This window comes from Sminthopsis crassicaudata, chromosome 1 (assembly GCF_048593235.1).
Source record: "Sminthopsis crassicaudata isolate SCR6 chromosome 1, ASM4859323v1, whole genome shotgun sequence".
Lineage (NCBI taxonomy): Eukaryota > Metazoa > Chordata > Mammalia > Dasyuromorphia > Dasyuridae > Sminthopsis > Sminthopsis crassicaudata.
In genome coordinates, this window is record NC_133617.1 from 561,884,852 (window position 1) to 561,900,837 (window position 15,986).

At 33.1% G+C, this 15,986-nt stretch overlaps 1 protein-coding gene across 6 annotated transcripts in view; it reads right to left on the reverse strand.

The window, feature by feature from the left end:
- POLR3G (RNA polymerase III subunit G) overlaps positions 1 to 15,986 on the reverse strand; it is a 78,147-nt gene that overhangs the window by 11,376 nt on the left and 50,785 nt on the right. For all 6 annotated transcript variants that reach the window (XM_074282117.1, XM_074282115.1, XM_074282114.1 and 3 more), the window contains 2 exons: positions 14,581 to 14,631; positions 4,699 to 4,781 (listed from right to left, as the gene is read on the reverse strand). In XM_074282117.1, coding sequence (XP_074138218.1) covers positions 4,699 to 4,781; positions 14,581 to 14,631 — 134 coding nt within the window. The remainder of the gene's footprint in view (positions 1 to 4,698; positions 4,782 to 14,580; positions 14,632 to 15,986) is intronic.

Here is a 15,986-nt window from a genome sequence, read left to right on the forward strand (position 1 = left end):
TTTAAATTTAATGTCATGTCAATTTCTTTAAATGTGTTAATTACAATATTGAGATTTGAGACAATACTTTATTAGGTGAAGATTTAAATGACAGATCTTTGAAGATAATAATAGGCAAGTATACAGTGCTTTACACATAATTCATTTGATCCTCACACAATCCTATCCCCATTTTACAAATGAGGGAATTGAGGTAGCCAGAGTGTAAATGACCTACTCAGGGTCATATAACTAGTAAGTATCTGAATTCAAACATGAACTCTGGACTTCCTGATATTCTGTACAGCAATTTCTCCTATTATTTTGCTCTCTCTTCTAATAGATGTATGCATGCATGCACACACATACATGTGTACAAGTGCCCACACAATCACACATAAAGGTAAATAGAAAAAACTATATTAAAAGTATTGAATTTTATTCCCTCTAAATCAGAAACGAAAATTTACACATTCATAGATGAACTACTGCTATTATAAGAGATTTTTTTAAAGCAAAAGTTTTAGTGAATCAGTAATCATTTTCAATTAGAGTTATTCAGTTTGAAGATCCAGCATGAGGCTATTATTCTTCTCCCTCCTTACCTGGTTACTGTTTCTTAGCTTTCGATCTTTTTTTAATGAATCTAGAGAGTTAATAAGGAAAAGAAGAGCTGAAACTCAAGTCAATCTCAGTTATTTTCTGTGATATTTGTGTAAAATGGAAAAAGTGGTAGAAGTCAATACCCAAACTTTTACCCTGGCCATATTTTTATATCTCACTTAAAACACTATGTCAGCTTGTATTTGCAAAAATTTAATTTGGTTACATAAAGACATATCTCCAATTTAATATCTGGGGAACAAAAAAGTCTCGTCTTTATTCCTATGGTCAGTATTGATCATCTGTTCAAACCAAATCACCAACAATGGAGTAGTGGAAAGAACACTAGGTTTGGAGTTGAAAGACTCGTTCGAATCACAGTTCTGAGACTTTTTAAAAGTTCTATTATCTCTATCCCAATGGTTATTCATGACGATTGTGAGGAACAAATGAGATAATGTTTGCAGAGACATAAAAGCACAAGCTATTATAAATACTATTGTTCATCACCAACACCAAACCTGAAGCCAATGCATATTATATTTTAATTTCTGCAAATTTTTAAAATATCAAATTAAGTAATATAATGAAATGTATTTTATAATTATTAGTAGTATCATTATTTTTAGAATTTTACTAAGAATTCCACTAAAAAGAGAATCCTTCATAACAAAATTCTAATTTTATAAAAAATATTTTTTATATTATAGATTACCATCTCTATTCAATTACTTTTCTATAAGTACATTACAAATATTACAAAGTGCTTTATATATGTTAATTCACTTAATCTTTTTTTTAATTAATAATTTTTTATTATATATATATTTTTTTATAATATTATCCCTTGTATTCATTTTTCCAAATTATCCCCCCTCCCTCTATTCCCTCCCCCCGATGACAGGCAATCCCATACATTTTACATGTGTTACAATATAGTCTAGATACAATACATGTGTGTGAATATCATTTTCTTGTTGCACAATAAACTTTAGATTCCGAAGGTACATGTAACCTGGGCAGACAGATATTAGTGCTAACAGTTTACATTCACTTCCCAGTGTTTCTTCTCTGGGTGTAGCTACCTCTGTCCATCATTGATCAACTGGAAGTGTAACTCACTTAATCTTCACAATAACCTTGTCAGGTGCTATTATTATTCTGTGTTATAGAACAGGAAATTTACCCTGACAGAAATTAAATGATTTGTCCAGAGTCCCACAGGCTTTACAGGTTTAAGATAAGATTTGAATTTTTAGTTTTTCATGACTTCAAGTCTAGTCACAAAATATTTTTTATTTTCCTTTAACAAGCAACATTGCCTACTCCTATTGGGTCTACATCCCAAATGAAATAAAAAAACAAAAAGGAAAAGGACTTCTATGTACAAAAATGTTTATAGCATCTCTTTTCTGGTGGCAAAGAATTGTAAATTGATCAGATTCCCATCAATTGGGGAATGGCTGAATAAATTGTATACTGTTAGGCTATAAGAAATGCTAAGCAAGATGGTCTCAGAAAAACATGCCAAGGCCCACATGAATTGTTGCAAAGTGAAATGAATAGAAGCAGAATAATATTGTACACAGTAATAGAAACGTTTTAAGATGATCAATCATGAATGACTTGACTATCTCAGTATTATAATGATCCAAGATGACTCTGAGGGACTTATGATGAAAAATGCTTAAAAGGGATTTATGATTCTCCTATTAATTGATATAAGTATAATGTATATACTAATAATTTAGATTTTTTTCAGAGCTTGCATTTTTCCAGCAGATTCTGGCTTGGGAATTCACAAAGTAGCTTGAAATGACAATCATTCTGACAATGCTCCCATTTTTGTGCTTGTTCTATGCCTGTGCTGAAGAGAATCAAAAACTTTACTCCTGTTTCCATTACAGAACTTTGGTTCTATACCCAGCATGGTGGTCATGACTCCTAAAACCTGAAACAATTAACTTAAGAATTGCTCCAACAGGACTCAAAACATCTTTATTGTCTTGCACTTGTAGGCTTGCCTAAGAAACCCTAGAAATTATTATATTGTAACCCACTTTCTCTTGCTCACACCCCCATCTTATCCCACTTTTACTTTATATATACAACTTTGCTTTTCCTGCATCATGATGAGTTCTTTTTATTGGGAAAACTTCAAAAGTTTATAAACAGCATCCCTCATCCCTATAAATTTAACTAATTAAGCCACTATTTGATTGCTGATACACCTGCCTCTGACTAGCTCTATTTCATCTCCAGCCACTTCCAGTTTAGAGAACAGTCCAGAAATGCTATCCATCTCAGAGAAAAAAATGATGGTGTCTTATTGAAGTATACCTTTTTTAAACTTGGTTTTTCTTGGTCTTTTTTTTGGTCCATGTTTTCTTTTTACAATATGACTAACAAAGAAATGTTTTGCATGTCTACACATGTGTAACCTATATCAAATTCGTTCCCTTCTCAAAAAGAGTGGTGGGAAGGGAGAGAATTTGGAACTTAAAAATTTTTAAATTGTTTTTGCATGTCATCAGGGAAAATACTAAATAATTTATTTTTATGACATTATGAGTTCCACATTTTTTCCCTCCACAAGACAGCAATCTGATAGAAATTATCCATATGCAATCATTTAAACGTATTTCTGCATTAGTCTGTTGTGAAAGAAAAATCAGAACAAAAAGACAATAATTTTTTTTTAAAAGGCAACTCCTTTTTCCCCGTAGACTATTCTGGTTAAGTTTGGGGCTATATTGATCAAACCCAAGTGACAATATTTCCATCAAGTTGGAATTCTAACCATTAATTGTCACATAGGATTACAAATACAGCAATGACAGAGCAGGAGGAGGAAAGAAGTGAAATGCGGATTTTTTTTTTTTTTTTAATTATGGGTTGATGACTTTGTACCTAGAAAGTTCTAAAACCCAGAAAGTTAAGACTGAAAACTCTTTGAGCTCTTGAATCAAATATGTTGAGTTTCAGCAACACACAGATCCTAGAACTACTTAAAATTTACGTATTTGTTGCTTTGTTTGAGATTGGATATACATACATTTCAAGTTAAAGACCTGAAATACTTCTCTCTCTGAAATAATGATATAATCATTTGAATTCTAATTTCAATGTATCAAAACTGATAATTTTGATGGAATTTTTAGATTTCATAGGTCAATTATGATTTAGCTCATATTCAAGCTGCAATAAGCCCTTTTACCCAGTCCTGAAGATAAAACACATTCAGAGTTCCAAATCAATCTTCCTTATAATATATGTCTTCTTAATACTCTTCCTACTGCTGAGTTCAAAGGTGGCTATAATCTAACCAGTTTCAGTCAATATAAGTTGGCTACAGTTTGATCCCTATAAGCTACATCTGCAATCTCATCCATCATCTCACTAAATTTAAGTTCGGAATATTTGATCACTAATCCTTCACCAATTGCCACAACTTCTAGGAAGTTTATAATGATACATAAACAAAAATATGTAGAAAGAAAATGCTATATGGACATGAGAAACAAAGGGAAAAAGGAGAACATGTAGAAATTAAATATTACAAAGAAAAAGAATATAATTAAAAAAAGAGCTATTTAAAATGTGTAAATTTCACATACTTAGTTCTCTTTCCTTTACCCTAGTTCATTCATTTATTCATTTGTTTGTTTATTTGTTCATTCATTCACTTATTTTATTTATTTATTTGCATTTCTGGGTGGGTAGTCATTGAGCTTAGAGAGGAGGAAGGCAAAGGGATAGAGAAGAAAGTATGAAAGGTGATGTTTTCAAATGAGAAAGAAAAAGATCACGTAGAGTGAGAAAGCTGGGGAAGACACTTGACAATATGTAAGATTTCTGACTCTGTTGATGTGACAAACTATGCTACTTTCCATTGACTTATCTAGAGATTTCCTGATATTTCAGCAAACTGTGTTTTCTTTTGCCAAATAAACTGTGTTTTCTTCTGCCAAATAAACTGTGTTTTCTTCTGCCAAATCGGTGGTATCAAAGGATAGTGTGGAACAACAGGAGGAGTAAGCTGTTTCAGGAATGCAGTATCCAGTCTCCATTAGTAAAACATACACTGAGACTGCTTAACAAGTAGTTGAAACTTACCTCAATTTTTTTCAATACATCCACAGTACTAATAAGCGTAGCAGCAACTTTGGCTGTGCCTTTTGTTCTTTGGCGTTTGGGGCCTGTTGTGGTAAAACAACTAATTAATACAATTTTTCTAGAACAGTAAAGAAAGCTCAACATGTCATGAATTATACTGCTTTGTATTTCATGGAATAAATAATGATGGCACTTTACATTTCACTCCTCTAAAGCATTTCACAGTTTACTGAGCACTTTTAAGTACATTCATTCAATTCCTTAACATGTTAGGTAGTTAGAGAAAGTGCTGTTATATTCCTATTTTAAAAGTAAGAAAATTGATGATGAAGAGACCTACTTTACCAAAAAAACATGCACGTAGTCCAGACAGAACCATATCCACAACTGCGGACCACAAATCTAATAAGCTGTTTCACTGGTTGTACATAGGCCCTATCTAAATTTAACTCAACAGACCTTTATTAAGTATCTGCTATGATCAAAACAATCAAAGCATATTTACTAAATGACTCATAATACAAACAAAAGACCACAGCTCACATTAGTAAACAAAACCTAGTATATTAATTAAAACTGATACTGAGCTAACAGCTAAAAATTCTGATCAAAACTCCAAACATGAATCCTTCTAGTCAATTTTTACCTCATGTGCCTAGAATTTAAGAGATACCATTTCATTTTGCTTAAGAAATAAAAATGTAAATTTTTTTCCTTCATGAATATGAGTCTAATCAATGGAGAAAGGGATAAGAATTCAACATTTGATTATCATTACTGAAAGATAGAGTAATTCAATTGAACACTCATAATTAAAAACATAATGCCTTACCTCTAAATATGTGAATTTAGATCTAACACATTGCAAAATAAAAGTTAGTTCCTTTTTTTCAGTCCATTTTACATCTTCTATACTAAATTGGTGGTACAGGCCTTACTCAATAAACTACCCCATGATTAATAATGATTCAATGTTATTTTAAACTGACACAATGACTTCTCTATAGACTCATCATTATTAGTTGCAAAATGGTACATTAGCCTTGTGCTCTCTTTTTCCCTCAAACCTCAATTTAATAATGGGATAAAAAGGGTAAAAAAGAATACCTGGCTAAATTAAGAAAGATTTTAAAAATAATTTTTGTTTTACTGATCAGTTTTGCCAATTTCTCCCTCCCCTTTTTTCTTTAACGATATTTGTTATATAGAATGGTTCTCTGGGAAGAGTAAGAGAATACTGGTTGAAATTCTGACAATATTTTTCTAAAAATATATATATATATACATATACATATACATATACATATATATATATATATATAAAATCAACAAAAATAAATTTTTTTAAGACTTCAATTAAGAAGCTTTCATTAGAAGGTAAACTCATTGTGAGTAAGGATTGTTTCATTCCTTGTACTGGTAGCTCTGGCACCTAGCACAATGCCTAGCTGATAGGTGTCTGGCAAACAATTATTGATTAAGCATTTATTATATGCCAGATACAATACTCAGGCATTATATTAAACACATTATATTAATGCAAACTATAAAAAGAAAGCTACAGAGAGAAAAGGACTGCAGTGAAATGTGTTTGGTCAACCATAACTGATAGGAATGCAATTTTCTATCATTTGCAAATTAGGATTCATTCAGCAAATAAGCCCATGGTCATAAATTTCTGATGGAGATTTTACTCAAATAAAAGTAACTTTGTTCAATTTAACAGCTGCTTGCTCAGTACCCCTAACTTTCTAATGCTTTAGAATCCTCTAAGCAGCAGGAGAACAAGGACACTGTTTAATCTGCTTTGCAGAGCAGTAAACATAGTCAAGGGTGGGAGAATCCCTAATAAATTCTGCAGCCCAAACTCAATGCTGTTAGAGCACAATAAAGCCAAAGCAGTAAAACATTATGTACTGCCAGGATTTTCTCTAAAGAGGTCTTATCAATAGCATCTCATTTCATAAGACACAAATCCCTCTAAACCACGTACCAAAGATTTCAAAAAGGGAAATTAATTTCATAAAGAAGCTAGTTATATCTAAAATGTCCCCAGAATGTCAGTGACAAAAGTAGAGCCACCATATGTTCTAAACACCTTGTTGAGATTTTGCACAATTACTGCTTGAAATAAATCTTGAGGTATCAAATTATTAAAATCTGTTTCAAGTTTTTGATTTAAAACTGTCTTCATAAAAGTATGGATTGCAAGTTTAAGGTAGCCAATATCTTTAGAGTTTGACTAACAGGAGGCCAACAATTACAATGTTTGCAACTCTTTTCTTCCCTTAACCCCCATCTTTTTATATTATCTAACTTTATAACCCTAGAGAAAGTATTGAAGGTAAGGCAAAGTTTGAATAAATCTCACTGATAAGTAATCAGGAGGGGTAGCGAGGTGGCATAATGGTTAGAGCACCAGCCCCAGAAGTCAGGAGGACCTGAGTTCAAATTTGAGCTTGGACACTTAACATTTCCTAGCTATGTGACCCTGGACAAGTCACTTAACCTCAACTGCCTCAGCAAAAAAAAAAAAAAAAAGTAATCAGGAGATGAAAAACAGGAATGTATCAAATACTTTAAGGTTTCTAAAGCACTATACATATACTATCTATGTCATCTAATCCTCACAAAAATCCTTGAGAAATAACTAATACAAGTATTATTATCCCCATTTCAGAATGAGGGAACCTCAGCTCAGGAAGAGTAAGTAATTTAACAAAATACAAAACAGATCAAGGACATCAGGAAATTTTAAGGTTATCATGGAAAATAGCAGCTTTTCACAGTTATGAATCTAGCAACAAGGAAGATCTAAGCAACAAGAGATTTGTTTATCTCACTTTTAAAAAATAAATTATTTCTACAAGTTAGAATTCATAAATGGAAGATTTTGTCTCAAAGCATTTTGAAACTCATTAATGTTTCAGCTTCCCAATTCCCAAAGTGATCTTAAAGCACTTCCAAACTGTCAGTTTATTTTGGATCTATAAATCTGCTAGGTCATTGGAGACATTTGGCCATTTGCTGGTCCATACCCCTTCCAGTGCCATGACAACAAAGAGACACAGTCAGCCCAGCTCTTTTCTCCATTCCACCATGATTAGGATGGCTTCTACCATTCCAGCTTAAAAAACTAATAAGAATAAGGGAGAAAACCAATGATATCTAATATACCAATATGCCAGTGTCCCAATGCCCTGAATTAGAAAGAATATGTGTGGTCCTTTTCTATAAAGACAGACAAGGTGTTAGGGACTAAAAACAAATAAACAAAAAATAAAAACCAATTAGTACGATAAAGGCTATTTTTATTGATGTTTTAGTGAAAATTTTATGCCTAAAAGTTTAAATTGAGAAAGAGAGAGAGAAAGCATGATGTAATGCATAAAGAATTATCCTCAAAATCTGGAAGACCTGAGCTCAAGTTATGCCCATGATACATAATGGCGGTGAGACACTAGACAACACAACCTAACCCTCCAGCTCTGTAAACCTCCATGTTGCCAAACATTTGTTGATTTGCATGTGGAGAAATGGTCTACTCACTAGAATTTCTTCTACACCAGTGTGAAAAACAATTAAAAAAAAAAAAGCCTAAAGTATAAATAAAGTGTATCGATTCACATATCAGAATCTGCAATCAAAATCACTGTTACTAGGGTACTTTAATTCAAAACCTCATCATTCCCACGAAACAAATGTTAAATACATAATAGAATATCTATGCTACTTGGAAAAGGAAATTTCACTGTATGAAGCTAAATGAAATGAAGTTAACAGTTGAAATCCTACTAACACTGTCAATCACTCTCTCAGATCTCTCTCTCTCTCTTTTTTTTGGACATTTCTCTCTCCTGGTTTGCTTAGCTAACAATCCTGCCCCCCTCCCCCCTTTTTCTTCTTTATATTCATTCAGATCATGCCCTGAGTTTGACTTTGACTCAGACCATTTTTTCTTTTCCCTCTATTCTATTGCACTTGAGTGATCTTATGCTCTCATGAGTTTAACCTTTGCCTCTGTACAGATAATTATCAGACCCTAATGGAGATGACCCCAAGGCCTAGAGCCTTGGAAATAATAATGCTTCCTGCTTCACCTCCAGAGCCACCATCCTGGGAAGCAACTTTTGTGAAGATGCAGCCTGGCAACTGGTCCCATACAGTTACAGCCACAGCTACTGAAGACCTTTCAAAAAGGAAAATTCTTGCCAACAAAGTTTTTGATCCTGTCAAAGGGTTCAATCTCAGAAACAACTATGATTTTATCAGGGGAAATACCCTGTTAAGTATTATCATCTGATTTGTTGCTGTGCTGTAAAGAGCACTTACATAGTAGAATAGACAAAAGCACTGGGCCTAAAATCAAGAAGACTGAGTTCAAAGTCAGCCTCAGATACTTACTAGTGGTAACTTATTTTTTCTCTGTTTGCCTCAGTTTTTCCAACAGTAAAATGTGGATAATAATAGTACCTTCCCCTCAGGGTTGTTTTGAGACTGAAATGACATAATAATTGTAAAATGCTTAGCATAGTGCCTGGCATGCCATAGACACTATATAAATGTTAACTATTATCATTATTAGTATATACCATGGGATCTTTTTATCTTCTTTGCAGCTGCAACCTTCCATCTGTACTGTTTGCTTCTATTAGAATGTGAGCTCTTTGAGAATTGACTGTCTTTCTTTAAAATTTTTATCCCCACTACACAGTATTTTGTACAGTGTTTAATATATGCATTTTCATTTATTTATTTACTAATCTATATATCCAACCTTCATATCCACTGAGTTTTAGTCCCACATTATCAAATGCCTTTTGGACATCACACACTGGATGCTCCATAGGCATCTCAAACTCAACATGTCCAAAACAGAAATAAATTCTCTCTTCCCCCAAAAGCATTTTTGTTCTCCAAACTATAATAGTAGTTGAATAATAATAGTATCGACTCTCAGGGGTATAGTGTGGATCAAATGAGATAATACCTATAAAGTATTTAACAGTGTCAAGCACATAGCAGATGCTTAATAAATCTTTGTTCTCTCCCTGTTCCTTTCTCTTAACCCTTCTCAGAACACTATATCCTCCCAGTCACCCAGGCTTGCAATTTCAATGTCAATCTCAGTTCCTTATTTCTATTCACCATGTAAACTATTTCAAATTACAAAGAATATACTTGAGAGATGAAAAATTACAATTTTAAAGATTAACAATGAAAACTTCTTGAGTCTAGATCTAGGTAACATATTAAATGTATTAAACATTTTGAATGATTTAAAATTAAAGGCAGAAATGGGAATAAGAAGAAAGCTAAACACTGAAAAGCTCTCTTTCCTAGCAGTCAACAAGCAAATATTATAAATTCTCTAATAGGACTAAAATTCTATTATTCTTAAGCTTTTGAATTTAAAAGATTTTAATGCCCAAATAAAACTATTTGTGGCAGAAGACAAAGAAGAGGAGACATGGAGATAATCGTGGTTCAAGAGAAGGAACACAAGGTCAAGAATCAGGATGACCTGGGTCTCTAGCTACTATCTAGTTAGCTGTAGGATACAGGGATTTCTTGGAGCTTCAATTTCTTCATGCATCATTAAGCACTTCAGAATTGAGGGGCTAAACATAAGCATGTGCTCACAACATTCCCAAATGTGGCCCACAACACTTCCAAATGTGACCTGGACCAGATTAAAATGAAATTGATAAATATTTAATATAAGTTTAAAAGGCTGAAAACATAGATAACATTAATGCAAATTTCTAAGTTAATATTCAGTCTCAATGGATCTTTATGTATAGTTGAGTGGCCCCTGTTCTTTTGAGTTTGACATTACTACTTCAGAATATAGAATACATCTGCCCTGCCTATCTCACAGAGTTATTGTGAAAATCAAATAAAATAATAGAAGTGGAAAATATATCATTATTCATATATATACATCCATTTCTTCATCTCTATTTGCCAATAAAAAAATATATATACATTTTCATATCTGTCTGCTAAACTCATATTCTTTTCTTGATAATCTGAGTTCAAACATGCAGGGAGTCTTTTCTACAATAAATCAAGAAACTATTGCCTCTGGTCTTCCTATTTCTTTGAATTTTTTTTTACAATGACCTTAGACCTTTTTTCTCCTGTTTCTTTCTCAGTCTCTTTACTTTCACATTCATCCCAGTTTAAAAAGAACTCATTTTCTATTTTTTTGTCATCCCCTTCACAAGAGAGGGGTAGGTAGATTTATATATTTAAAGCTAACTATTCAGAAAGCCTCTAAAGCAAAAATAAAATAAAACAAAATAAAATAAATCATTTCAACTTAAAATGTATCTAGTTTCTCAATTTATCTTTCTATTACCAAAGTAAATAGCCTAGGTAGGGAGAATAACTCATTTTTTTAAAAGGCACAAAAAACCCATCTCTGTAAGAAGGCATGAAGAAACAGCTGTTATGAATGCTCAGAATACTCTCTTCTCTCTACCTATGTTTTATGCCTGTCATTTCTTCAGTTCAAGGATAAAGGTGAATGAGGAAAATTGAACATAAAAGGCAGTAGTCATGGAGATTGGTTCAGCTTTATCTGTTCCTTTCAGAAACACCATAGGGAAGCAGGATATTAAAGGTGAACAGGAAAGGTTTTATAGAAAATTAAAGTCCTGTTGCAACCTCTAAAGAAAAAAAGAATGTACAAAGTCGCTTAGAAATAGTCCTAATGACTGAGAACAGGTTCCATTTTTTCTTTAGTAGTTATATAGCATTAAGTATTTCAATTTTTTTTTTTTTTTTAGTAACACATGGCACTAGGTGAAATAGTGGATTTTAAATATGGAAGGAGGGTACATCCTATCAATTTTAAGGAATGAAAATTTGATTTAAAAGTAACAACTGTAAAACAGTAAAAAGGGGGGTGGGGCAGGGAGGAGTTTGACAGAAAGAGATGAGGTTTTAAAATGGCTACCAAGAACAACAAAAGGCCTTTTTTCTTCTTGTGTTAAAACTCTGTTGGAAGCAAAAAGATCCAAAAGGGCCACACATGAAGCAAAGGGAACTCTGACAATATCTAATGGAGAGAAGGCAGAAGAACTCAATTTTTATTTTACTTCAATTTCCTCTGCCAAGTAGAATAGCATTCAGGACTAGAAAGTCAAGCCTAGAAGTGTTTATGGGGAATTAGAATATAAGTGATAAGATGATGAAAGAACATCCCTCAATTGAGTTCAAGTCATCAGTCTAGTATGAACAACATCTCAGGATCCCAACAGAACTCACAGTCATAACTGATAAATTAAAAAACTGATTTCAAGTTAAAACAAACAAACAAACAAAAAAAAAAAAAACACCAGGCACCAGGTATCCCTAGTTCATACAGAAGTGAGTCTAATCCCAGTACTGATCAACATGAAAGTTTTGACCTGCCATTTCTGACTTGAGCCTCTCTTTGGCAACCTAGTAGTTCCTTTATCCCTTGTACTTCCCATACTGGTGCTTAACTTAGAATGGACACACACACACACACACACACACACACACACACACACACACACACACACACATATATATATTTTTAAATACATGCAAAGATAATTTTCAACCTGCATCCCTGCAAAATCTTGTTTTCCAATTATTTCTCCCACTCCCATACAATAACTAATCCATTATAGGTTAAACATGTGCAATTCTTCTAAACATATTTGTACATTTATCATGCTGCACAAAAAAAAAAAAAAAAAAAAAAAATCAGATCCAAAGGGGGGAGAAATGAGAAAGAAAAAAACAACAAGCAACCAAACACACACACACACACACACACACACACACACACACTCTCACATACACACAAAATCAGATAATTAGAGAATTAAGGAACTTAGGTGTCTTTCTTTGTGAGAGTCCCTTGTGAGAGTGGTAAGGCTGGAAGAGGATAATAATTGAAAATAATTTCGATGTAAACACAAAAAGGTAGCAATAAATTTTTTTAAAAAGGAATATATACTTAGTTATGAGTTGAATTAAATGATTTCCAATTCTGAGAATCAGTGATTCTTTGAAATTTTCAGATTCAAAATTAAAACAAACAAACCTACACCATTTAAATAGTGCCATAGATATATTTTTAAGACAATTTTTTTCTTCAAGAAAATTTCCACATTGTTCCCCCCCAGGTTGTTTAATGATAAAGCAATTGATATCATGTGTATAAAATGTATCCAACCAATACCTTATGAAGGGTAGAAAAAATGATGAGTATAAATTCCATTACTATATTATTTTATTGAAAAAGACAATGACTTAATCCACTTAAAACTAAAACTGAGGGGAAACCATATTCTAAATAAATCATTTGCTAATTCTTCTTTCTTATAAATTATCCAAGCTAAGGGAATATCTTGTTATTGCTATTATTTGTCCCTCGTTCTCAAAGAGAAGCATGAGATTAGAGAGGTAATGCCATCACATACAAGTGAATTGGATTTAAGTGAGTGAAGGCTCTGCAAGATCACCTGCCTCACGTTCCCTTCAGAGCAATCTGGGTCCAGTAGCCAGATATATTCAGGACAACAATAATTCGTACTTTCAAATTATAAGTAAAGGACAGAAAAGGCCTTGAGAAGCCAGATAAAGTTATTCCAACGGCTGTTTTATTATGTGAGAGATACTGAGATCTTGATGATATATACAATAATGTTGCAGGCTCTTTTAACCTCAGTAAAGTCTTTTTCAAACTCTGAAGTCCACTATTACTTAAAAAAAAAAAAAAAAAAAAAAAAAAAAAAAAAAAAGAGTTGTTTTTCAGTTCATACCTGACTCTTCATGACTCCATTTAGGATTTTCTTGATAAAGATAATTAAGTGATTTGCCATTTCCTTCTCCAGCTCATTCTCTACATGATGATGACATAATGATCTCATTAGATCCTTGAAGAAATGAGATGAGAGAACTGAGGCAAACAGGGTTTAAATGACTTGCCCAGGATCACACAGTCAGTAAGTGTCTTGAGGACACATCTGAAGTCAGATCTTCCTAACTCCATGCCCAGTGCTCTATTCATTGTACTACCTAACTGCCCACTAAAAAGAGATTCGCTGTCAATACAAGACCTGCAAACTATCCTGCCATTTTAAAATGTGGCAATGTAATGGAACATCAAGAACACTGGATCTGGAATCAAAAAAGCTTCTGTATATGCACCTCCTCCAGTCCTTATTGGCTGTATAGTTCTGAGCAAGTCTCCTCATCTCTAAACCTTGTTTCCTTAGCTATATGATAGGGCTAATAAACCTGTATTAACCACTTTACCAAATTTCTTCAAGGAACAAATGAGATCATTAAAAGCCTTTATAAATCTTAAAGCATTACATAAATGTCAGATATTATTATGCATAATATTTAAGTTCAAGCTGTTTCCTAAAATTAAAGAAATATCTTAATGAGATACTTCCAATTCATAAATAAAAATTGAAAAGCCAAGGCTAACACATCAAGAAATCCCAATAAAAGCAGAAACTAAATCCTTAGGCCACTAAATTTCATAAATTACCATCTATCCAAGGGAGATAAGTGTGGGGTAATGGATAGAGAAGCTGATCTATAAATCAGGAAGACTTGTATTCAAGTCCTATTTCTCACAAAAAGTGGCTGTGAGAACTTGTAGAGGTCATTTAATCTTTCAATGCCTCAATCAATTCTTTTAAGATTATAAGTTGAAGAAATTCAATGAAAGGAAATCACATTATGTCCTTCCCACCTAAAAAAAATCCAACATTGGAACTTTAACAAAAATGTAAAATTTAAAAAAAGTCCATATCAAGTAGTAAATTAACAATCTTTTCACACCTGAAAGACTAATGTATACTGAACTTTTTTATCGTAGCCTACCTTTTGTCAGCTTTTTTCTTGGCATCATCTCTCTTGGAAGTCTTCTCCAGTCTGGGGCAAAGAAACAGAGAGAGAGAGAGAAACAGAAAGACACAGGAATGTTACCAATGACTTTGACTGAAAATACCTAGCCTCTGGATTCAATGTATAATCCAGAACAATATTTTCTTTCTTTTTTTTTTTTTAATTAAAGCTTTTTACGGATAATTTTTCAACATTAACCCTTGCAAAACCTTGTGTTTCAACTTTCCATCCCCTCCTCCACCCCCTCTCCTAGATGGCAAGTAATCCAATATATGTTAAACATGGTAGAAATATATTAAATCCAACATATGTATGTATATTTATACAATTATCTTGCTGCACAAGAAAAATCAAATAAATAGGAAAAAAAATGAGAAAGAAAATAAAATGCAAGCAATAACAAAAAGAGTGAAAATGCTATGTTATGGTCCACACTCAGTTCCCACAGTCCTCTCTCTGGGTACACAAGGCTTTCTTCATCACAAGATCATTGGAATTGGCCTGAATCTTTCATTGTTGAAGAGAGCCATGTCCATCAGAATTGATCATTGTATAATCTTCTTGTTACCATATATAATGATCTCTGCTCATTTCACTCAGCATCAGTTCATGTAAGTCTCTCCAAGCCTCTCCAAAATCATCGTGCTAGTCGTTTCTTACATAACAATAATATTCCATAACATTCATGTATCATAATTTATTCAGCCATTCTCCAACTGATGGGCATCCACTCAGTTTCCAGTTTCTGGCCACTACAAAGAGGGCTGCCACAAACATTTTTGCGCATACAGGTCCTTTTCCCTTCTTTAGTATTTCCTTGGGATATAAGTTCAGTAGTAGCACAGCTGGATCAAAGGGTATGCACAGTTTGATAGCCCTTTGGGCTTAGTTCAAAATTGTTCTCCAGAATGATTGGATTCGTTCACAATTCCACCAACAATGCATCAGTGTCCCAGTTTCCCCACATCTCCTCCAACATTCTGCATTATCTTTTCCTGTCATCTTAGTCAATCTGAGAGGTGTGTAGTGGTATTTCACAGCTGTCTTAATTTGCATTTCTCTGATCAATAGTGATTTACAGCACCTTTTCATATCACTAGAGAATGGTTTCAATTTCTTCATCTAAAAGTTATTCATATCTTTTGACCATTTATCAACTGGAGAATGGCTTGAATTCTTATAAATTTGAGAATTTTAGAAATGAGGCCTTTATCAGAACCTTGAATGTAAAAATGTTTTCCCAGTTTATTGCTTCCCTTCTAATCTTGTCTGTATTAGTTTTGTTGTACAAAAACTTTTTAACTTAATATAGCCAAAATTATCTATTTCGGGATCAATAATGAGTTCTTTTTTGGTCACAAATCCTTTTCTCTTCTACAGAT